The 24,757-nt window shown below is 31.1% G+C and overlaps 3 protein-coding genes across 8 annotated transcripts; 2 read left to right on the top strand and 1 right to left on the bottom strand.

Moving 5' to 3' along the window:
* Positions 1-1,160: 1,160 nt before the first annotated feature.
* Positions 1,161-5,363, top strand: LOC126737413 (SET domain-containing protein SmydA-8-like). Its single transcript, XM_050442303.1, has 8 exons — positions 1,161-1,419; positions 1,474-1,734; positions 1,790-2,044; positions 3,007-3,142; positions 3,196-3,370; positions 3,712-4,070; positions 4,142-4,263; positions 5,166-5,363. The coding sequence occupies exons 1-8, from the start codon at positions 1,270-1,272 to the stop codon at positions 5,289-5,291; spliced, it is 1,584 nt and encodes a 527-aa protein (XP_050298260.1). The 5' UTR covers positions 1,161-1,269; the 3' UTR covers positions 5,292-5,363.
* A 96-nt stretch (positions 5,364-5,459) lies between these two features.
* Positions 5,460-10,595, top strand: LOC126737415 (thioredoxin domain-containing protein 17-like). The gene is made up of 3 exons (XM_050442311.1): positions 5,460-5,682; positions 5,794-5,900; positions 10,394-10,595. Exons 1-3 carry the CDS (start codon positions 5,488-5,490, stop codon positions 10,527-10,529), a joined length of 438 nt encoding a protein of 145 aa, XP_050298268.1. The 5' UTR covers positions 5,460-5,487; the 3' UTR covers positions 10,530-10,595.
* A 1,585-nt stretch (positions 10,596-12,180) lies between these two features.
* LOC126737414 (myeloid leukemia factor) lies at positions 12,181-23,878 on the bottom strand. Of its 6 annotated transcripts, none has more exons than XM_050442305.1 (7): positions 23,837-23,878; positions 23,695-23,785; positions 23,296-23,596; positions 19,528-19,728; positions 19,304-19,446; positions 19,024-19,143; positions 12,181-12,611 (listed from the first exon to the last, which is right to left on the bottom strand). In XM_050442305.1, the coding sequence occupies exons 2-7, from the start codon at positions 23,748-23,750 to the stop codon at positions 12,518-12,520; spliced, it is 915 nt and encodes a 304-aa protein (XP_050298262.1). In that variant the 5' UTR covers positions 23,751-23,785; positions 23,837-23,878; the 3' UTR covers positions 12,181-12,517. The 6 variants fall into 6 exon arrangements, with proteins under 6 accessions (XP_050298262.1, XP_050298264.1, XP_050298265.1 ...); XM_050442307.1 differs by adding an exon at positions 18,738-18,788 and having other exon boundaries at positions 23,695-23,861; XM_050442308.1 differs by adding an exon at positions 18,738-18,788 and having other exon boundaries at positions 19,024-19,140; positions 23,695-23,861.
* Positions 23,879-24,757: the final 879 nt, after the last annotated feature.

Below are 24,757 nucleotides of genomic sequence, written 5' to 3'. Positions count from 1 at the left end.
TTTGTTCCTGACAACACTAAAACAGCAACTTATAGCGTGAAATATTTTTGGTCAGCGCTTGTAATTTAATTCCACCTGGCTATAATTCATTCTTGTCATATAACACCGGTGTTAACTATAGGGGTTATAGTGCTATCTAGTATGTTCCTTCCAAGAACTATATATAAGATGTTATAATCAATAAACCTGATGTGAGGACTACCGTGAGATCCAGGGGCGTCGGACCTAATTATATCGTGTAATACTTATTTTGAAATTAAGTTAGTTAAGCAATATTCATAGAGTATTTCTGAATTTAGTGTTCACCAATAACACGTGATCTAATTTAAAATTATAATGATCATCATCCACTCTCGTTCCTTTAAAGAAAGGAATAATAATTTTTTTTATAATCATTTAAAAATCAAAAAAAAGCTTTTATTAATTTTATAGCAGCATTCCATTAAAAATCAATGATTACTAAGCGAAAACCTGGCTAACAGTTCTGTAAAAGTTTTTATGAACAAAAAAAACACGACAACCCATCACCTCCAGACATTATAATGATTTGGGAAATTTAATACTTTCTGCTTTACGGAGTGAAAAACTGTATTTAAATTCCATTTGCCCTAAAAATCCAATAAATATTATTCATTTCGTCGTGCCGAAAGTCTGCAAATCCCAATAATTTCTGAAAAAATGCAGGACAGAATTTGCTATCTCTAATGAAATTGATGATGTTTACGACACTAGGTTAAAATTTTTTAGAGACGTTGTAGTACTGGACTTTTCAAAAGCATTCGATACAATGCTAACTAGAACACAAGCATGATTTGTTGACTTAAATATATTGACTTAAATATAATGGTTTTTGCTGGTTTGGTTAATTGGGTCATACTTATCAGGACTGGGATCTAGAAAAAGTTTGTATTTAGCAATGTTCACTTTTTAATTAATTTTTTGATTTTTAAATTTTAGCATTTATAAATGTGTTATTTTTTACTGCAGTTTAAATTTTTGATATCAACTTCTTTAAATAAACATATTTGTATACAGCTCAGTTACAGTAATTAATAAATGTCTCCCGTATATAATCTAATTAGCACGGCAGTAAAAACCTCTAACGTTGACTGCAATTTCTTTAAAAATAGACGTCTTCTATATTTAAACAAAGTATTGCTTTTCATGCATTCGACGTCAGTCTGGTAAGATATTCATTTTGCTCCAGTGAAACCGATAAATCAAATTTAGAATGTGTTATTTTTAGCTGTAAGAGTTATTTTGTTAAAAATGTCAGAAGTTAACGAAGAAGCTAAATGTGCATTGTGTCAAAAAATTGCTAATCAAATATGCAGTGCTTGTCATAATGTGTTTTATTGTTCAAAAGAGCACCAAAAGTCTCACTGGAAGAAACATAAAGAGCATTGTCAAGCATTTAAAGTAAGATGTTCTTTAATATATTTGCCGTATTATTAATATTAAATATATTTTCAGATTTCCTCTGATGAAGCTATGGGTCGATTCTTAGAAGCATCAAATGACATAAAGGAAAATATAGTAATTCTGAAAGAAAAACCTTTAGTTATAGGACCTGCTCAAGAAACTATTCCAGTTTGCTTGGGATGTTACCAAGAAATCGATTCAGGATGCTACAAATCATGTTCAAAATGCAAATGGCCCATGTGTAGTGTAAAGTGTGAAGAAAGCGTATTCCATGCCCCTGAGTGTTTTTTTATTAGTAGAAGTAAATCAGAGGTAAAACACATTTCTTTTAATTCTACCTAATAATTTTTATTATACCGGTTTTTAGTTTCTTATTAATAATTTTGAGAATACCAACCACTTTTATCAAATTATTATTATACTGAGATGCCTCTATCAAAAGAAACACAACCCAGAAGTATGGCAGAAGATAACAAATTTGGAATCTCATAATGAGGAAAGAAAATCGACGAACAAATATAATCAAGAAAAATTGATGGTTACCGAGATTTTATACAAACTTTTGAAGTTAGAAAGCGAGTTTAGTGTTGAGGAGATTTTGAACATATGTGGCATTATATTGGTAAGTTATTTTTTTTAACCGAAATACAATAAAAATAATCCTAATTTAAAAATATAACGAAAAGAATAATTATTATTTATTTCTTGGTTTAATAAGCTTTGGAGATATCAGAAAATACGAAATTATTGTTTTCCTTTGCATTTATTTTACGTCAATACTATGTTCTTAGGAGGAGCAAAACGTAATGTTGCTATTTTAAAAAATGCTATATTAATCTGAATAAATGAAAATCTGAGGGTAATATAAGTTAAGAGGGTAAAAGAGGGTATTCTAGAGTCTTTAATTCATAAATAAAATTTAATGGATTTGGATCTTCCTTTGTTGTTAGTACCAGTTGTTTTTCTTTTACAAACAGCAATCTCTATCCTATTGAGAGCATCTTGTTGTCTCAATCCTCAATATTCAACATTCGAAGAATTCTCGATTGATGTAAAAATAGTTATCCGGTATTTCTCGCTAATACGAGTTTTACATTTAATCCTAAAATTAAAAACCTATCTGGAACGTGATTTTCTTTTGTGTTTATTTGCAAAAATTCTGAATTTCTCTTGTTTCTGCGAACATTTTTCTTTCAAGAATTTGGACATCTTTTCTTTTTATTCTTTGGTTCAACAGACTCGGTATCGTTTAGTATACGATCAGTGCTTATGAGTGCTTATTATCTGAGTCACTAAATTAAAAAAAAATTATTAACATCTTAAGTGACTTGGAACATAGTTTCTTTTATTTTTTTAATATTTTTTCATTTTCGAAGCATTAATTTTATTTTGACTTTGCTGATAGTCAATTACAGCATACAACTTTTGTACTCTAATAGAAAACCAATTTTTAAAATGGCTTCTTTTTCGAACAGCTTAAAAACTATGTCCTCTATTAATTATACAGCTGTGATTCAAAAACTCTATAATATGCCTTAATATAAATACAAAAATACTATTTGTACACGAAAAATTAATTTCCAGGTAAATTCTCATGAGGTTCCTCTTTCAGAACCTCCCTATATAGCAATATATGAAAAAACATCAATGCTAGAACACAATTGCAGATCAAATTGTTCAAAAAGTTTCTCAAAAAATGGCGAAATCCTTATAACATCCGGTAAGTGCAAAATAACAAATTTTTACAAATAATTTTAAAAATTATAATTTAAGGCTTAGGCATAAAGAAGGGGGACCACCTAAGTATATGCTATGCTGACCCTTTATGGGGCACAATGAAAAGGCGAGCTTTTTTGAAGGAGACGAAGTTTTTCTCTTGTTGTTGCCCTAGATGTTCTGATGCTACTGAATTTCAGACGTACTTCAGTTCTTTTAGCTGTCAAAAAGGGTAATTTAATTATTCATATGTATTTTATAAGTGAAATATTAATATGCCATTCTGATCCGTATTCGGGCACTATTTCAAGAAGTAAAATTTTTATAAAACTATAACTTTTTAACATAGTTTTATTATATTTATGCGAAAAAAACTTATGTTTATATAGGTAATAAATAAACATGTCATTATGACCTGGATTTAAGCACTAGTCAACTCCCAATTCTGATATGCAAAATTACTTAAATCAACAAACCTTTTTGACTATTTAACAATTAAAAACAGTCATTGGCTAATGTTTTCCTTATTACATCTATAAAAAGAAGGCATTTCAGTTAGGATTCTATTTTTAGCTCTTGTGAAGGCAAATTGCTACCAAAATCCTTTCTGCAAACTACGGAAAACCTGTGGAGATGTAACAAATGCGACTATTCCGTCGAAAATACCCTCGTAAGCACATTGACCGAAAAATTGGAAAATGAGATTACTTATCTAAATAAAAACAATATATTTTCATGCAAGAATTTCCTAAAAAAGTTAAGAAAAATTTTGCCAGCTAATAATTTTTTATTAGTCGAAGTAAAGTTGGCTTTATGTCAACTAATTGGTCAGCTAACAGCAAACGGATTAGCTGATGTATGCGATGAAGATTTAGCACTTAAAAGGTTGCTTTGTATGGAGCTGATTCAGCTTACAAACACATTAATACCAAGTAGGTGCTATATTATTTATGTTAATTAAATACCTATTTAAGATAATTTCATGTTATATACATATATTTAGGTGAGAGGCGTGTAAGAGGCTTACTTTTATTTGAAAAACATGCCTGCTTAGTAGAAATTGCAACAAGAATGGCCAAAAAATATGGCGATGTTGAATCTATGGCTATACAAAAGCTACTACAGGTATTGTAAAAATATTTCTTACTTTACTACCATTCTTCCCATTAATAATTAACCAATGAGAAATATAAAAAACTTTTTAAATATATACCAAATTAATTAATATTTAAAAAGACTTGATGCTCATAGGAAGTAAATTTCTTAATATTTCTCTAATATGATTTAAGATGTTGGATTTGTTTGTAGAAAAGAAATTCGTAAGGATTTTAAAACAATAAAATGTAAGTGTAAAAACTAAAGAGGTTCAATTAAAAAAAAATTACTTAGCACACAAGAAACCTCAAAAATTAAAAATGTGTTTTTTTATTTAAATATTTAATAAATAATGTTGTATATTGATTCTGGGTTAAAATTTGAAAATCATATAAGCACATTATGTAATAAAATTTCCTCTGGCTGTTATGCTCTTCGTGCCATTGTGAATAATTTAAACAGCTCAGTGGCTAGAGCTTCATATTTTTCTTTAACTGAAGCCCATATTCGGTATGGTATTTGTTTTTTGAGGATCATGCTCTCAGTATGTCTTTAATAACGTATTTATGTTGCAAAAGAGGGCTATTAGATGTTTATTTAGGGTCGGTCCTCGAGAGATTTGTCGTCCCTTATTTGTTAGACACAAAATTCTTACTTCCGTGAAACGGGGTTAAATTGATCATTTCGTTTGTAAATTTGCTTGTAACTCTTTTGATAACTGCGTATCGATATTAAAATTAATCAAAAATGATTGTGTATGGATGCCGTAAAAGGATTTTGCAATCGTATCTGCTCTAAATTTAAAGTTGTTTAAAAAAATGCCAAAATAAGGTGTTATATATATCTTTATTATCCGTTTCATGTATTTACTCTTTTAAGCCATAAAGCCTTCTACAAAACTAACTAGTGTAATTAATACAATTACTTTCTAGGAATCCAGAAGTTACGTTAAGCAGGCAATAGAGCAACTGAAGTTCGAGCCAAATATTTTACCAGAAGGAAAGATTTGTGCCCAAGCACGTAAAAATTTGGAAGATTTAAATAGTTTACTACAGTAAAATTTGATTGCTATAATATATTGTTACAAAACTGCACCATCAGCAATATGTAATAAAAGTTTGTTTACTGAATTTATTTTCCTTCAACTTTTTTAATTTTATTTTTTCCTCTTTTTTTGTTGGAATGTGCTGTGACGTCAATTGTTATAAAACTGTCAACGTCTAATACATTTAATTTAAAGCTATTTAATTTGCAATGTCCCAAGATAGTGTTAAAACAACTTGTACACTCGGCAAGCCCAGGGTGGAAGAAAAATTACAAATAGCAAATAGTTATGAGGATTACGAACAAATCCTTAGCAATAATATGAACACTAAGCCTTTATATTTATTTTTTGTTGCATCGTATTCTCCTATAAGTGGATATTGTTGGAATCCATTATGTGTGGAAGTAAGTATATTAATATGGCCCTGTAGACATAATATTTTCTATTTAGTAAGCCCAAGGAACGATACATTCATCACAAAGAAAAATAATTATATAAATGTTTTTAAATTTTAGGTGACTCAATTTTTGGAAAAGTACACAAGCAATATTACATCTGGAGCTTTCATAACGGTATACGTTGGTTTAGAAGATGATTGGGAAGATCTGACAAACCCTTTTAGGTAAGGATAATAACAATTATCTAAAAAAAAAATATCATTCAAATATCATATGCTTGAAAATATTTGGTAATAAAAAAATCTTGATATTCAGATATGCGGTTCACATTTCCAATGTTGAAAGTACTTCATCAGTTGAACAAAGTAGAACATACAACTAAAAGTTTTGTTGGTGATACAAAATTCGCTTGCACATTAAATTCTTAGGAAAGAAATGTATGTTCTTTAAAAAGAAACTCCTTTTAAGACAATTTATATTTTATGAAATTAAAAAAAAAAAGAAACATGCTGTAATGGAAAATAAGTGAAATATTTAATTTTAATTTTTCTAGCCCCACCTTAGTGGAAGATATCATATACAATGCTAATAAAGACCGCAAAAAAGTTGATTTGACCAATTTATTTTAAAAATTAAGAATAACTTTACACCGTCTAACTCGCGATATTTTCAGTCAGAACTTAATAGCAATAAGAATGAATGATCTTCCTCAAATATTTTTCACTCCTCGAAGGAATGTTATGTGTGTAAATGAATGAATGTTATTTTCGATGTTATATGGTTAAAAATAACAACCGAAAAATTCACAAAATATTTATGCTTCCTCTACAGACCACCCAGTAATACTTACACACTATAAAGGACTGTTTACCGACATTTGCTTATAAAATGAACAATCTGCAAGCAAACCATTTAAGTGGAAAAATTGTTATTGCGGGTGACTTAGGTAAAAGTCCACAATTTCATTGTGAACATCTGAGCACAATTTAATAACAGCTATATGTAAATAAGAAATTAAAACTCGAGAACCACCTAAACAAAGTCTCTAAGACTCTCTTTAAAACGAAAATTCTGTATAACGCTTTACAAGGCTCAGATTCGTGGGCCCTATGTCTTATAGGAGATTCAGAGACAACTAGAACCTAGGCCAGTTTGGCGCATAGAAGGAGGCAGACGTATTACTCTGTTTTATCTATACCATCACGGCGAATGCTAGAACGTCGCTATATGGAGAAGAGAAAGTCTGTGGAATCAGGTACCAAAGCACGCATTTCCCGAAAATTACAACTTGTAGAACTTTAAGACAAATATCCAGACATCTTTGTATTACTGGCGCTACTCGTGATCCTAAAGTATCAAAGGAATTGACCTTTTGTGCCAGTGTATTCCGTCAAAAATAAACAGGCGGACTTTTTTAAAGCCTTTGACCGAGTCATGCTTCTTTGCTTAACTTGATTTTTTCTTACATTATTATATGGGTCTGTTACTAACAGATATCTGAAACTACGCTGAATTCTTGTCACGGTGGTTTTGTGTTATTTTGTCTATTTTTGTTAGATAAGATACAGTAAGGCATCAATGTTTGCAGATCATTTTACAAGGTTTTTTTAAGGAGATTATCACTGTAGTGCCTACCATTTGCTACTTGAATATATCCAAAATCACTATTCTAAGATCACGTTCTCTAGTCACATTAATCAAATTACATCTAGGGCACTTCACTTTGATTATAGATCCTTAACTGATTTTAAGATACTATATTATTCGTTCCCTTGTCCGACACATTATATATGGTTGTCAAACATTTTGAAAAAGTCTGGTTATCAGACAGTACGACATGAGTCACTGGCTTAGATTTACACTTTTTGTAAACAAAAAGAGTTTTAATTGATATGTACTTTCTTCATCGGATTATTAATGATGCCATTGCGTGAGGCAGCTCTTGGTTAAGACCCAGTTGGGCTTAGTTAAGAATCACCTCTGGAAATAGCGTCCAACAGTTTCTTTATTTCGTTTTGATGTTATGCATGTCATACTTTAATCAAGTAGTTTTTGAATTAAAAACAGTTAAAATTAGTTTTTTTTAAATATGGATGTCATGAAACTTTAAAAAGTTAACATAGATATAGCCTCTGTTGAAAAAAATCGATTTTCAACTGTCTCTAATTTACAAACCACTTGATTAAAGTATAACATGTAATATATCAAATTGCTTAAATTTTGACGCAGAATCAGAAAAGCAAATTTAGGATATACCATTTAAAAAAAACATAAAATTCTTTTGCCACGCCTTTTGTAAACAGCCTGTATATGTCAAAATAATTTTAAAATGTAGATTTTTTCACCCCCTGTATATGAAAAAAATTGATTTTTTTTGCTTCAAAAATACAGCCACAATGAAGGAAGGTTGTACTAAATGGACACGCTATGTAAATAGTTTGCCTCAAATAAATAAATAAAATCACGTTTGTTCATTGTAATCTGGTAAACTATACTGGAAAACACATTACTTTATAGATTCAATAAGTAGTATAGAAATGAAACAGCGATGTAAAAAAGTGGAAAAGTTCACTTTAGAGTATAGTAATAAAATGATGATGTTTTTTCATTGTAAATGTATAAACTATCTATACCTTAAAAACCCAGGAAACTTAAAAGGCAGTAAGAAACTTATAGCATTTTAAAATTTGAATCATCTTAATTAATAAAATGCATGTAGTATGTAGAAGCAATATACAGGGTGTTTTATAAAACGATGTCCAAAGAAAAGGATACACAGGACCATTTGGAACATAATTAGACAAAAATGCCCAAATTATTGACTGTAAAGCTAATATCTTTTTTACTTGTCTGTGTCATTTTCTTTATAACCATTATACCTTGTATACCTTAATGTGCCAAAGTAGCAATTTTGTCTAAAAAATACGGATAAAAAACGTTATATATAATAAAGCTTTTTTTAACAGTCTCAATATTAGTTAAAAAAAGTTCATCTTTGGATGGTTTTCAAACGACCAATTGTTTTGGTTATCTCACATAGGTAAGACTGAAATAAAACGATAATACCTTGTTTAATTTTTAATTGATTTTTTTTTCAATGGCTTTTTCTGTTTCTTATACAGGGCCGGCACATATCTCTTATTTCGACAGTCGTCATCCGCAGCCGCATCTCTACTTTCATGACATCAAATGCGGCGTTAATTCATCAAAACATCAAAATCTAGATACGTTAAATCTGGGGAACGGAAAGGTCATGAGAGGTAGCTCAAGAAATTTGAGAAGCACTCATTCAGGTGCCTGTTACTTGAACTAAGTAACGGGCAGGGCAACCATCTTATTAAAAAACAATGGGCCAGTTTTCATTAAAAATTGGCACTTCCAAATTTGGTAATTCATTTTCCAAAGAATGCAAATAATTTTCACCATTAAGGTTATCTGGTAAGAAATGCGGTCTGATCATACTCGCCCAGACATTGATTAAAAATCTTCTTTGGTAGACTTGGTCAGTCGTTAATTAAAAGTCCAAAAATTATTGTGGAAATTAAAAATCCGTCCACAGAATACTTTTTAAAAATTTTGCGTCGTCCACATCTGTGTCGAGGATATGTCGACAAAATTGAAGACGGTTCTCATGGTCGCCTTGTTGAAGATCTAAGAAAAAAAATTGTTGAGAAATTACTTAAATTCGTTAATTATTTATTCAAAATAGATGTAAAAATGGTGAGGTAATTGCAAGAACTTACACAAATTGTCCTAAGAATATACTGGAGATAAATGAAAGGCATGCTGTCCGTCTGTTTTAAGAATCTTCGACACTTTAAAAGGGTTAAAGTGCTTAGATGTGTGTTAGACTCATCCCATCTTCCTTAAAAGCCTCGAGAATGTGTTAATCGACTTCATCATTATGTTGTCGGACATTAATCCTTGGTTCTGGAAACTTCTACACTGCCATTTTCTCTTATGCGTCGGTATGTTGTAGAAATTGTACGACGATCGGGTTGTCTTCTGTTAGGAAAACGATCCCGACAAAGTCTTGGAGACCTCGCGTGCCTTGATATCAGCTCTACCATACATTATTAATATATCAGCGTATTCTTCGTTCGAAAACAAAGCCATGGCAATGGCAAACTTGCAGCGAAAAGTTCAATAACGTAACAAGACCCCACAAGTAACAAAACAATAGGAAAGGCTTGGACATACAGTCGACACAACCGAGCAAAGATGATGGCAATCTGGACTAAACAAATGACAAACAAGCAATCACTTCAGCCCATTGTATAGGACTTTGTACTTGAGAATTGTCAAACGCGTGTGAAACAGAAAAAACCTGCGTTTAACATGTCTGAAAAAAAGACAAGGTTTTAAAATCGTTATTATCGCAACCTTGCCGTAAACGCCCTTGAATCGAATTTCGAGTTATAATGATTAAGTAAGTTTATTTCTTGTTCTAAAAGAACATTAAAATGCAAATGGTACCGTTGAAAAGGACGTTACCTAAGGAAGTTAATAAAACTATTTGTACACTATTATTTTTTAAGAGATTCAAAGATGAACTTTGCAGTTTTTTTACCTAATCATGAGATTTTGCTCGCTTATAACTTTTTTATCCATCATTATTTAGATAAAATTGTTACTTCGTCACATCAAGGGTATAGCAGGAATAGTTTACATATTTCTTCAAAACAACCTGATGAAAAAAAACTATTTTTTTCCTTAGAAAAGATGAAGACCTTCAATTAAGAACACTGCCGACCCTAATGCGATTCGACACATTAAAGAAACTCGAAGGAAACTTTTGCTTGAAAGAAGAACTTGTAAACCTGCTTTTTCAAGATTTTCAATGTCAACCATAAATATCTAACCAATAAAAATGTATCAGATAAAGAAAATATTAGTATAAAATAAAAATACTAATCTAATTTGAACTCCTTTATATTGAATATACTCACGTCAAAAAACTTGAAGAATCACAATAACACACTAAATAAGCATTCATTTTAACGTTAAAACTAGTTTCATGAATTTAATTCGGTATTGAACAGCTTTTGTAATTTATTTTTAAGTTTGTGCTATTGAAATTTTAAGAAATTATAATAAAAATTACTGCATTTAGAAGTTCTATCATTCATAATAAGGTAAAAACAATATTGGGGCAAACGATTAATGGTGAAACGATCAATTGGCAACGCTTTTATCAGATTTTTTTATTTAGGTAAAACCTTCACCCCACTATTGTTATATATAATAAATAGGATACAATAAGTTTACTAATCTACTAAAAACAAGAAAAAACAATACGTTTATTCGATTTATTATTTACTTACTTTAATGTTGAGTTTAAAAACTTTATACTACGACTATATGCCTATATCTTGCTTAATACAAATATACCACCTAAAATACCAATTTTAAAAATACTAGTAGGACCACTGTTATAATTAAACTTGGGAGTTATCGAGTTAAAATATATATTTTAATAATTTTTTGAATGATAATATATTCTTTAACAGATGATTAATAAAAATATTAGTGGATAGGATGAGGGGGGTGGTAAAACAAATAAAAATACGATTGTTTTCAAGTTATGATTTTCAACTTAATACTCAAAAGTTTAATTATATAACTGACCCTAGAATCTCTAGGAGTACAACATAAAAACATCCATTCTGACAGTGACCAATAAAAACATCAAAATTAATTTGTTCTCTAAGAATTAATAAAACATAGGTCAACAAAATGTATATCCAGAAACCAGAGTACACTTTTCCGAAAATTTCAGGTATCGGGAATATATTATTTAAAAAGCCCGCGTTTCATTCGCTAATATCTGGTAATTTTTTGACAGAGTAGTATATGCACAGTTGTTAGGTACCCTCGGGATCTTAAAGTACAATTCTTAAATGGTGTCAAACGTTTTTTTTTTTCGCTGATATATTACAAGTTTATTAACTTTCCTGGAAAGATCATGGAAATACAGTGGCATAAAATAGTTTAATGAAAAAATACTAAGATATAAATAGCTCTAAAATATTAATGCTTTTAATGATAAATTTTCTACACTCGAGGTTGGTTTTCAAGAAATCCCTGGAAAATAAGCTTTCCTTTTCAATATTATTAACTTGTTACGCGTTGTTTGTACGAAATATAATTTTTTGCATATAAAACATTAAAATTTTAGACAGGCAAGACGTTTTATATTTGTTAATCTAAAGTGATCTATTGCATCATACTTATGTTATTTTTATGAGACTGAACAGGAAAATTTGTAAACTTAAAATAGGAAAATCTTATAGCCAACTCAACGCCATTTTAAAGAGGAAAACTTACGTATGGTGTTTTTTACTAAGAATAAATCTACCATGTATAAAAAACCCGTAAGTTGAAAACTGTACAAAAAATGGTTGTCATTTTGTTGGCCTATTATATTATTAACCTAAAAGTTAATATGAATCAAAAACAGATATTTCTTTGCCCTAATTTTTTGATGGAAGTAAAACATTAAGACCTGCTTAAACAATGTTTAATCCCGATGTTGCACTGCCTTAACCTTTACTAAAATACACAAAAACTACAATACAAGGAATGAAAACCTTTAGAGAGAAACAATAAACGATACAAGTTTGGCACATATTAGACGTTTGAAAACATCTAAGTGTGTATACAGTTTGAAGTAAAATTATAGTTATTGGTAGAATCAATGCGGTTCACGTTAGGTAATCACGCCTATGGTATTAAATTATATTAAAAAAAAAAAGTGAAAATAATTCGTCTAATATGTGATGACTATATAAAAGTAAATGTAACTAGACAAAACTCTTAATTCTGAAAAAGAAAATTAAACCTATTTTTCTTGATTCGTACCAGATACTATTTTAACATTCTTGTTCTTTTTGGGTTTCTCTTGGCCTGGGACAGTATATGGGGTCCTTTGAGAGCTGAAATATTACAAGGGTTAAGTATTTTTTTAAAATAAAAGTTATTGTGATAATGAAATTACAAATTTCATGCAACTAAATCAGCAAATAAAGAAAACATCTACCATGCAGGTATAGATTGACTAGCACAAAGTTGTGAAAATTCACCTTATTTTAAGTGAATATAAAGTTACTAAACTATGTTTTCAACTGCACATAAAGTTTTAAATAGTTAGGAAAACCGAGGTTTTACTACATTCTGTCAAATGTCTACCAGGAATATCTTAATAAGATAGAAAATTTGAATCCTGAAAATGCATTTTAGTGTCCTTCCGAGGAAATACGCTTATACCAACGATTAATCCAATCATCCACTAGGTATCATCCAATAGGTTGCGACTAGGATCAACTTCAGCCCCTTCAAATTGCCTTTTATGGCCTGAGTTCACCTTAAATGTGTGCTTTATAGTAGAGATATGTGTTTGGTCAACGGAAAAATCACAGGAAGCCATATCTGATATATACGGTGCTTGTTAGATCAAATTAATTTAGTTGTTGGGCGAAAACTCGTGCATAACGGATAGTAGATTTAACGACTTTTTTACGTCTTTTTTGGTTGTACTACCAAAACACAATAACTCTGTCTTGATGGGGTTTAAGTTAAGATTATGTTCGTAAGCTAATTGATTAACTATATTAAGATCTGAGTTTATTTTTTCGGCAGCTTCTTGAGTGTCTTGATGATTGAAAGAAAAGTAGATCTGAGTATCATCAGCATAGGCATGTGTACTACAAAATAAAGGAACAGCGATAACGTCTGTTGTGTAAATAATAAATAAGAGCGGGGATAATATAGCACCCTGAGGTACACCAGATTTAATAGAAATATTATTTAACACCGAGTCACTTAAGCTCATCTTTTGCGATCTGTCTCGAAAAAATGATCCAACCAGGTTAAGTGCATCGGACTCAAAGCCTTAGTGTTTAAGTTTAGCTAATAGAAGCCTATGGTCTAAAGTATGAAAGGCCTTAGAGAAGTCCAACAAAATCAGAACACTAACAAGACCTTTATCGAAACTCTTAATGATATGATTAAGTACCGATGCTAAAGCGGAAGCCGTACTAAACTTCTTTCTAAGTCCGCATTAAAAACCAGGAATAATTTTATTATTGTTAAAATGAAAAAAATATGGTTATATAAAACTTATTCCAATACTTCAGATAAAGTTTCCCTAATGGGATGTTAAAAAAAAAGAGAACTTGATGGCAAAGTTAAAAAAACTCAACTCAAACCTGGCAGTCAAGTTTCTTCTGGGAGTCCAAACTTTATCCCGTTCAGTCACTTCCCATGTTCTGAAAGGTCAAAATGGAAAAAAAACGGCAAGTTTGTGATAAATGGTATGCCTTCCAAAGCATAAAAATGGTTAACTGAATTTTTTGTCAAAATTCAGTTTTTTACTCTCATCTCCAAAATATCGACCAAAATTGTACCAACTGATTCGTCTCAAACGTTCAGCTCTTGTGCTAGCTCTGTCAGCCTATAGACCACTTTTGAATGCTTTGTAACATTTATATGCACGTGTTTTCGATAGAATTGAGTCTCTGAAGGACTTATACCAATATTTTCAATGATTCCGCACAACAAAATCGGTAAGAAACACGTTTTATGAACATTCTTTGCTCAACCAAATTATTCCCTATAAAAATGGAAAAACATTTTAAATAAGAAATTTCGGGCAGATATATTTGACGAAAGTTAAATAATTACACGGAGAAGTTAATGCTTGATCTAGTATTTACTGAATCCTAAGAGCCCTTAATTAAATTTATTCCCTTGGAGAGCAACTTTATGCTAGTCAATGCAAACGAAGTTAAAATTGCTTAATAGGTGTCTGTTAGGATGAAAGTCAGCCATATACAATGCGAGTCTCTAACTTGGAATAGGTTCCAAGTTACCAAGTGGAAGGTGTTCTTTTTTCGGACATAATTATGCTCGGACACGAGCGATAAGTACTTTAAATTGCCTTTAATTTAATGTAAAAAACAGGGTGTCTCAAATGTGTGATATCACTTAATAGATAATTTTTTTAAATGGCAACTCAGTTTTTTTTCCAAGTTACAGATTAGTGCCAAATTTCAATTTTTTACTACTTCTCTTTCAAAAGATATTTAACAAACATTGTATAGTTCGAAGAATGAATTCAATTCTCTTTATTTGATAAGTATTAAAATTTATTAACCATTTACTAACTAATAATACCCTAAACGGAAGTGCCGGTGTGGTTTTAAAGACTCTTCAAGTAACCCCAAAAAATCCAAAGCTGTTAAATGCGGAGACCTGGGTGGCCATTCAAAGGGTCAATTGAGGGGTCTAATTCCAAAGTGTTCAATCTCCATGTTTATTAATTTTTCAGGAATAAAGAAAAACCTCTCATTTTGTCTTAAAGATATTTTTTAATTATTGGAATATTGTGATGTATAGAGTTGATAGTGGGAAAGTATACTTTTTAATTTAAACAAATAAACTTATTCATAGAAATATTATCAAAAAATATTTGGATAAAGTACATTTTGAAAGTTGGTACTGGAGATTGTACCTTTTGATAATGAATCTTATGGAGATTGTACGGTATGAAATAAAATTCTGAGTTTATAAAATATAACTTTTATTTCAAAAAGTGTAAAACCTAACTGAAAAATGAAGTTCTACATATACGATGAAATTAATTTTCAAAAAATATAACAACTTCTTTTTTGAACAGGTGAAATTTGAGATACTTAAAAAAAAGTTGTTCTTGAGATCATTATCCTTTTCATTTTACTAAAAGCAAAATGCCATTACCTGGTGGTTTTATGAATTTGCTTACATCATTTTTCCAATCTCTTATTTCAACATCTGTACCAACCTTTAAAATTGTTCCATAGCGTGAAAAAATGTTTAGATATTCTTCTGGCTCCAATATAATTTCTTTTTTCCGAATTTCTCTTTCAATATGTTCAAATACTCGATCTGGTGGTATAAATGAATGACCTCTAATTGGAAAGATTACTTCAATCTTGGTAACTGGATTTTGCTTTGATAGCCAGTAACTGAGCATTGAATTTAGGGTTGTATTTTTATTCTGCCCTCCACATCCATCACACATTAATCGAATGGTGTGAATGTTTGCAAAATCAGATACATTCAGCAGATGAAAATTGCAAGAAGCAATTTCATTGGACCTTTTACCATATTCATTTTCAGTCCAACAAAAACTTGTGACAGTTGAGGGATTTAATTTAGATTTAGAAGTTCCTTTCAGTACTGTAAAATTGTAGATATAAAGCTGTCTTGAATAGTATGCTTGTTGGTCAGATAATTTCAGCAGCGTTTGGTTCTTTTGGAAATCAAATGAAAAAATTTCAACTCCTTCCTTCGCTTCTCGGAAAAAATTAAAGTATGCCTGAGCCTTTAATTTATGTACTCTTTTCTCGACCATATAATTAACTTTTGTGGCTTCATCGGAACAACTTTTAATTTTTTTAGTTAGTTGTAGACATGTAGAACATAAGTCAGTACGAGGACTACCAAAACCCAAATTATATTGACTGTTAAAAATTGTTCTAAAATAACTTTGCTTTACTGGTTGATCCTTGTTGTCATTCTGATACATGGTCCACATTTTTTTATGTTTACTGATGAATCAAGATACAATCTCTCAGTCTGTCCCCTACAGTAATGAGCTTCCGTGGCTTTAAATTTATTTATAAATTTCATTACTGATTCTCGTTTAAACTGATATATTGCTAACTTCCTATCACCCCCTCGATTTTCTCTTGCCGGCATAGACGAGTTAAAAAAATTTTTGGTTACAGTATCGATCCTTCTTCTTGTTATTCCCAAAATGCCTATAAATGCCTTTTTACATACAGGAACTAATCTTTTTTGTTGACTAAAAACGAAAAAGTTTGTTTGAAAAAGCTTTTCTTTGTGTTTCAAATTTTTTGGTCTTCTTCTTTTTATCGGCACTGTTTTACAATACTTTAAAATAAAATTATCTTGAAATTTTTTTTCTTTTACATGGTAAAACCTTGCATGAAATTTTTTGAATTCCATCATTGTAAGTAAACTGCACTGAAATGCACCAGTTTTATGGCCACATGTTGGGTAAATCGGAAGAAAGTGTGGACTATATCTACACAAAAAACAATATGCAATAGAATCTACATAAGATGTTTATAATCAGTTAAACTTTACCTTATAGTTTTTTCTATATTTTTCGAACTTTTTGTCCATCTCGTATCGGAGTAACATTAACTTCCATTATTTAAAAATACTTTAAAAAGTTGAAACAATTAAATCGTGGTAGCTTGGTAATAATACACGTGCACCGTTCAACGAACATCAGAGTAATGACAACAAAAATAAAAACAAGTAAATTATTTCAGGATGTAACCTGTCAAGAATCGATGTAAATGGCGCGAAATGGATTTTGTACTCTTTGCAAATTAACTAATATGTTTTGTATTTATAATGCCTTGGAGATTGAACGTTTTGTTTTAACTATTTTTTCTGGAGTTTGTTTGGTTTGATTTTATTATATTATAGGAAATTGCTCACTTTGGAACCAAATCCGATTTCTAAAGTTAAAAGTAGGTAGGATATAGCCCGACACAAAACAATTTTATGTTTGTATGTACGGCTGAAAATTGAATCCGAAGCGACATCTAAATAAATTTTTTTTTTAAATGGAGATCTCACTTTCATGGAGAGCTCACTTTGGAACTAGACCCCTCAATTTGTTGTTTTTATACTTGGGACGTCAGCTTCTATAAGGCAAGGGAAGAAAACAACCAAATTAGGAACTCTGGCAAGAATTATAAATATCTGGCTCCATTAGGATTTTCTTGGAAAAGAAAATCGATTCTATAACTCGATCACCAACAAGCTCTGCCCAAACATTGACTTTTTCTGGATTTTGAGTGTGACCTTGATCCAGTTGGACATGGAGATAAAAGGAGTAAAAATTTTAATTTTGCATGCATCTGTAAATTGTTAAACCCTTTAAAAATGATAATCGACGTGTCCGAGCATATTTCCAAAAAAAAATAACACCTTTGATTTAGAGAATTTATTATAGGGGTCCAAAGTATATTCGCTTATACTTCGTATATTTAAGAGTAATAAAGCAAGAATGATGAAGACAAAAAGGTTTCGTACAAATAATCAAGTTTTAGAATTTTGATTGTACAAGTGGGCAAATAAGCGAGATAAGCGTGTCTCCTAGACCTATTCATTTGGCAACGTTAGAATTTAACTCAAGAGAATTTTGGATATTAATTTATACCTTCGTACTTCACTCCTAAAGGGCACAAATTATTAATTAAATTTTAAAGTTTTCCAGAAATATAAATCACCCGTTTGTTTTTGATATCACACTCAAAAAATGACTAAATTTGCAAGAAAATCGTAGAAATCCCAAGTTAATATCTTTGCTCGTTTTAAAGTTATAGTAAAATAAAGATTTTATGACACTCTAGTTGAATAAATTTGGTTTTACTGAGCCGAATTGGATTAATGTTCGTCTCACATTAGATATAATCATTCCGTGGCTAGGAGGCGTGCATCAATAATACAAAATATTTTCACACATTTTGTTTAATATTATAAATATCAAAAATATGGCTATGAAGTAACGAGACTGCGCGCGCAGAAAGTGTCTACTATTACAGTACGAAAATAGGTTGCAACCACTGCAGTAGTAGTTTCTCCTATAGAAGCGATTGAGTTTTTTTACTTGTGCCGGTTGTAATATGTGACAATAAACTGGTTGGATGATCTGTTGCTATCAATGTGAAATTTATGGTAAAAAAGTTGTTGAAAAGCTAAACTCTAACTCACCTAGCAGATTCGCTATTTACATACAATAATATATTAGTATTAGGAAAAATTTATCGGTAACTTAGATACCTGACAAATCAGTCTGTCACGACACTGATACCAAAAAAAAAGAAAATCCCATTGTTGCCAGACAAACACATCCTTACTTAGCTGCTTATTTGTCCACTTTTCATCAAAAATATTATTTAGATCTTTAATCCTACAGAAAACCATTAGGAAAACTACACAGATAAGTAGCAAGCATACACTATGATAGTGCTACTTACTTGACCGAAGTGAAGATGGAATTATGTTGAGGTTATTAACGACGAGCTAATCTGTAAGACCACAGGCCGTAAAAATTGATTGATTTTAGAGCGTGTTTACGAGTGATATTTTAAATATGCTCGACGATAAAGAATGTCTTTGAAACCAATAGTGTATTGGGGTATTTATATGGTAACTATTAAAGAACACACACGAAAATGTTTGAAAGACAAACGTGCATATTGAACGATTAATATGTTAATGAAAAAAATGACCGAGAGACAAATTGTTAAATGACTGTCATACCTAGACGAAGGTGTGCTGGTAGCAAGCGGTAAAGCTAACTTTGGCCCTCTAATGCTTCTTCGTCCCGACACCAGGTGGCTCGAGCTTCTCATGTCTCTAATATCTCTGTGACGGCGGCTACTAGCATGCACAACAGTATTACAAATATATAAAAGCAACGAAAAATTTCATATATACAGAAAAACAATGCAAGGCGACTTTAAAAAAAAAAACTTAAAAAAATGTCTTGGAGTAAGAACAAAATCCTGTTTTGCATCCAAAAGGACAATTGAAATCTTACCTGGAACCGGCTGTAATAGCAGGTACAGCAGGAGCACCTCCATATGCATGCCGATTTCTAGCAGAGGAATAAGTTATCCTAGGAATTTCTGAAACACATCTGGTTTTTGTCTCCCATTCTTTGTTGAAATCTTCTGCTTCATCCTAAATTATTATCGATCACACCATTTAATAACTAATTTTACAATATGGATGCTAAAAAGAAAATGAATATCCAGATCTTACCTCATCTAAATTAATAAAATCTTCTCTTTCCTCCCGATTTCCAGTATGCATATTTTGTTCCTTTTCAATAATGTGTGCTCTTTCTCCAATGTGGTGTCCAATAGCCATTTTTTTGGTTCCAGTTACCGAATCAGAGACAGTTCTTTGAGTTTCTTTAATTCCTCCTGGGGCTACTTTTGTGCTAGATGTTGCCTTATATACCTATATTTATATAAAAAAATTTGATCATTTTCATGATTATCTATAGAAATTAAAATGAATTAAAATAAAATATAAAATAGCACACATTCTGTGTAAAAAGTATGTAGAGAATAATTTATTTATTAGTTTACAAAGTTTTTTTATCCTGTAATTACAACAGAACAAAAAACATTTCATTCAAATTAACATATGACACTAAGTAGGCATACTAGATAAACAGTAAAAAGTACATCAATATTTAAGAACTCAATATGACATGATGACAAAAAAAATTTCAATAACATTAGAAAATATATAAATCACAGATTTTGTTTTATTTGGTTAACACAAATATTGAAAATATCTACATGCATTTGATTAGTTGCCGCCATTGAATGATTTATTGGATTATGCTGACCATAAAATGTGTGATCAGATTCTGGTCTAATGTGTTCATTGTTATCAGGTCTCAAACAAAATCTCTGACAAAAACATTTATGTTAACTGAAGCCAACAATTCTGATAAATAAGTTGGATTGTTAAGAAGTTTGTAAACCTAGGCATAAGTATTATGTCTAGCACTAAATATTTGGAAATTCATAACATCCATGCAAATATTGAACTTATAACCCACATATCTTAAGAACTTATTTTGAACTTGTACTAAGGAATTAATATGCATTGCATAATATGGGAACCACACAAGATAACTAAACTCTAAATGTGAGTCCTTAGTGTTTCTTTTTATGAATCCCAACATGTGTAATGCCTTATAGCTACAGTGGGTAATATGATCCACAAATATTTTGGAGTCAAATATAACCCCAAGACTATGGATACTACACAGACTATATAAGACTATATATTTGAATTATTAATTTAATAGTAAATTAATTTTTTTCATCTTGCACCTTCACTGTAAACTTCTTTAAATATTTTTAAATCATCTAGCAGAGTTTCACAGTTTAAAAAATACTGGACAACATTAATAATTAAAAGTAAAAATGCAAGATGTGCCCTCTGAGGTGATCCACCTTATGGGATGATTTTTTTTGAACCAGCAGTGCATATTTTTAGAACTCACATGTAGTGAATACAACCACTCCAGCAGTTCAAGAGCTATCCCATAAGCAGTAAGTTTGTCAAGAAATATTTAATTTCATAATACCAACAAAGAATTCTGCAATAGTTTTTGTTAATTTTGCTTTAGGTTTTTTTAATGTTTACTAGTCTTCAGTCTGTTGTTGAGAATCAGAATAAGAATTGTGGAAAATTACTGATCTTTAAATAAATGTGTATGAAGGAAGAAACAAGAGAAAAGTCACAAAGTTCTATGGTTCTGCATGAGTACAGAGAATTCAGAAATGACTGAATAAAAATTAGAGGAGTGGTTTGAAGAATGTATAAATAAGGAATTCTCTCCTGAAAAAATATTGGGTGACATGAATCTTAGTCATGACCCCTGCAGGGTGCAATATTATATTGAAGATAAGATTCAAAGAGAGAAATTAATAAACTAATTTCCCAATCTGTGAGCCAAGCTCCTGAACACCAGTCCTGACTGCAATAGAACCAGATAGCACCTTAAGTTTAATACCCATATAATCTTATTCACCAAAACTTGGTTTTGCTAGAGCTCAACATCAATGAGTTTGAGTCACACCATGATTTTACTGGAGATTATCATCTTTAAGAAAAAAACTTATTTCAGAAGGTTTATGATTTTAAGATAGATAGACATAGACTTATATTTTATATATGTAGGATTCAAATATACTTCCTGAAACTTTTAGCTGATTTTGTAATGAAATTTTGAATTCAAATAGAAAAGTCTGTTTTTCACATTGATCTTAGTTACAACTTTAAGAATTTCCCTTCTTAGTATGTATCTATACAATCTAAAAACAGTGCAGGTTATTGAATCATAATAACACAAGTTTCAAATGATACAATTCCATTGTTAGACAATAAAAAGTTGAATAGCACAGATATTAAATTGCAGCCCCATAATGGTTTCAAATACAAAAGCCTAATGCTGAAGATCACATGATTCTGGAGAAAATTTAATTTTCTCTTATTTTCAAACATAAACCTAAACAGAAAACTGATGCAGAATACAATGAAGATATTTTATTCTATTAATAAAACATTTACAATACTGATTGTTCTTCACCCTGTCATGTCCAAAGTTGTCAAGAGTTTGGCAAAGAAAAGAATGGTTTCATTTTTGAGCAGGTTTATTCTGTTAAGTCCTAACCAATTTGGATGCTAGGAAGGAAAATGAACAAGAGTCTTCTTAAGCTAATCTACACCAGTCTTAATCTGAGTGATGTGGCTGCAGTGGTGTTATGATCTGCTGTATCCTGAGCAGTTGATTGTGTAGATCATAGAATACTCTTGTTGAAAATAGAGAGATATGGCTTTTAAATGGTTCAGATCCTACTTGTCAGGTCATGTTAAGAAGGTTAACTTTAACAATTGTTCCTCACTGAAACTATGAGTTTTCCACTGGATTCCCCAAGGTTCTGTCTTGGGAATACTACTTTGCAATTTGACAGATCTCAAAATGACTGTGAACACTGGTCATGAAACCAACTGGAATGATGTGATGTGATTATTGTTGTGGAGTTTTAAGTGTTCTATGGATAATGTTGTGATGAACCATGAGCCTCTTCTAAGGTACCATTCTAGCAAGTTATTGGGTCTAACAGTTGATGATGGGCTTAAATTTCAAGACCATATTACCAAGATATGTAACCAGGTTTCTTCTGGTTGCTAGACTCTTAAATTTCTTATAACTCAGACTTTGACATAGCAAAAAGTGCTTATTATGCTCTTGTAGAGCCCCATAAAAACATGCCAAAGCTTCTGAGCTATGGCATGTTTTCTTTGGGGCTCATGTGCTCAATATAAGTTTGATACACTGTTTATAGTTTTCAACACTTTGGTCCTTATATGTGTACCCTAAAGACTGCAAGTTTCACATTCAAAAATCATAAAAACCAAATTATAAGTGACGTATTTAGAGTTCTCTTGGTACTAGGCTCACTTATGGTTTCAAATTCCCCATACCACACAGTGAGCAAATAAAAAAGTAATTTGTTTATATGGGTAAGAAAATGTTTAACCACCTTCCTCTTAAAATTAGATCAATAAACTGTTAGATTTAAGAAAGCTTTAAGAAAATGTTGGTCTCAAAAACTTGTTACACACTCGACAAACATTTTAATGCAACTATCTGGAATTAATAGTCTAGTTCCCATACATTTAATATAATTAGTTTGTGTCTTTAATTAATAATTCTTAGTTTTATGTCTTTTAGTGTTGTTGAATTTCCAATGTATTTCATCTACCTACTGCAGATTTTTATACTCATAAGACTTTCTGTACTTTGTGATATGCATATTTAATTAGGATTATTTTAGCTCATTGCATGGCTTTGTCAAAAACTCTATTTTAAATTTGTGTTGCATTTACTGAAGGTAAAATCTCAAGTTACCTAAAGAATTTCATTTTCTTGTAGTACTGAATCAAAGTAATACAAATTGAGACATAGGTGATTTATGGTATCTCCTAAACTAAACTAACCTGTGGCCGACCATCAGGTCCAGATGTCATACTAATAACAGTGCTGGAACTGCTAAAATGTCCATTACCCATAGATCCTATAGATGGTCCCATAGAATCAACAGAGCTACTCATCAACCGATTCAAATTGTGCATCATGGGTGGCATTCCGAAGGGAGACATGAGAGTGTGCATTCCAGTTATTGCAGGTCTGGCATGGTCAAACTCTCGGAACATGCCTGGCATACCACCCATGCCAAAGGAGTCTTGAAATATAGAGTTCATCATGTTGTCCATGCTACGCATTTGACGCATTGCCGATCTACAAGAATATTGTGCAAAATGTGCTTGTTTTTACAATGGAATTTTTGGATGTAGTGTAAATTGAAAATGTAAACATTTGTGTGCATCTAGACTTACCCGAAGAAAGGATCATCGTCCATACCCATTAATGAACCGAAGAGCGACATGCTCATGGTTTTCTTGAGTCACTTTTTACGAAAAAACTTGGCTAAAACAGGGAAATTATTAGATGAATGCAAAAAAAACTGACGTTCCTCACATAAATGTAAAAATCCCCACTCTTATGGTCTTGTCAAAGTTTCTCTTTTGTTTGACTGTAATCGGTTCCATTTATATTGGCGTATCACGTCTATGACAGAGAGGGAATATAGGTCTGTTGTATTAATTCGGAAAAGGACAGATATAATCGGACGGTGGTGTGACATTAAGAGAAATGATTTGTAAACGTCAATTTGGGGAAATTCCAAAATATGACAGACCGGACTTGACAGCAAAGGAAACTGTAATGTAAGGAAATAATTAGAAACAGAAACAGGCTGCCTGAATGCAAGAATTTGAATTTTTTCCTGTTTTTCACAAAGAGCTTAAAAGATTTTTTCTGTTGTTTTATTTTCAGTTTTCTATCAATTCAAATTTAAGTTTTAAAAATTGCTTAGTCTTTTCATTTTGCCTACAAATAGAATAACGAATAATATTGATTCATAAATAGGAATTAGGTTCTATAGAAAATTGATATTACATTATCGACTAGGTAAATTTCATGAGAAAGTTATGGATGAGCGGCATCTAGCGCTCAAATCGTTATAGTTTAGTCAATAATTCATTCAGGCTGGCGTGCTTTAACCACAGAGGGCGCCAGAACTTTGTCGAGAGAAAGTGGATTAGTCCGGTTAATTTAGTATTTAAATTAAAACAAGACAAATCAGTATGTAAAAGAGATTTTTTTTTAGAAATAATTAAAAAAAAATGTACACAAGCGTATTCAGGGTAATGGTCGAGAATAGTAAGAAATAGAAAGATGCAATCCCATGTAACTTTCAATAAAACGTGCTGCTATCTAATGGACGATAGATTAAAGTAATTGAAAAGCTGTTTTTAAAAAAGGAGTCAATCTAGTGGCTCCTTTCATAGAAGTTAATTCAATCATTTTTTGAAGCTGCCTGCTTCACCTATAGATGGC

Source organism: Anthonomus grandis, chromosome 6, assembly GCF_022605725.1.
Source record: "Anthonomus grandis grandis chromosome 6, icAntGran1.3, whole genome shotgun sequence".
NCBI lineage: Eukaryota > Metazoa > Arthropoda > Insecta > Coleoptera > Curculionidae > Anthonomus > Anthonomus grandis.
The sequence above is the reverse complement of the archived record's forward strand: the minus strand, read 5'-3'. Positions and strand labels throughout refer to the sequence as shown.

Coding starts and splice junctions, on each gene's coding strand:
- LOC126737414 (XM_050442305.1), bottom strand. CDS start 23,750: ATGAGCATGTCGCTCTTCGGTTCATTAATGGGTATGGACGATGATCCT. Junction 19,729..23,295: donor GACCTGATGGTCGGCCACAG/GTTAGTTTAGTT, acceptor ATATAAATATAG/GTATATAAGGCAACATCTAG. Junction 19,447..19,527: donor ATTTTATTAATTTAGATGAG/GTAAGATCTGGA, acceptor ATAATAATTTAG/GATGAAGCAGAAGATTTCAA.
- LOC126737415 (XM_050442311.1), top strand. CDS start 5,488: ATGTCCCAAGATAGTGTTAAAACAACTTGTACACTCGGCAAGCCCAGG. Junction 5,683..5,793: donor GGAATCCATTATGTGTGGAA/GTAAGTATATTA, acceptor TTTAAATTTTAG/GTGACTCAATTTTTGGAAAA. Junction 5,901..10,393: donor GATCTGACAAACCCTTTTAG/GTAAGGATAATA, acceptor TTTTTTCCTTAG/AAAAGATGAAGACCTTCAAT.
- LOC126737413 (XM_050442303.1), top strand. CDS start 1,270: ATGTCAGAAGTTAACGAAGAAGCTAAATGTGCATTGTGTCAAAAAATT. Junction 1,420..1,473: donor AGCATTGTCAAGCATTTAAA/GTAAGATGTTCT, acceptor ATATATTTTCAG/ATTTCCTCTGATGAAGCTAT. Junction 4,264..5,165: donor CTATACAAAAGCTACTACAG/GTATTGTAAAAA, acceptor ATTACTTTCTAG/GAATCCAGAAGTTACGTTAA.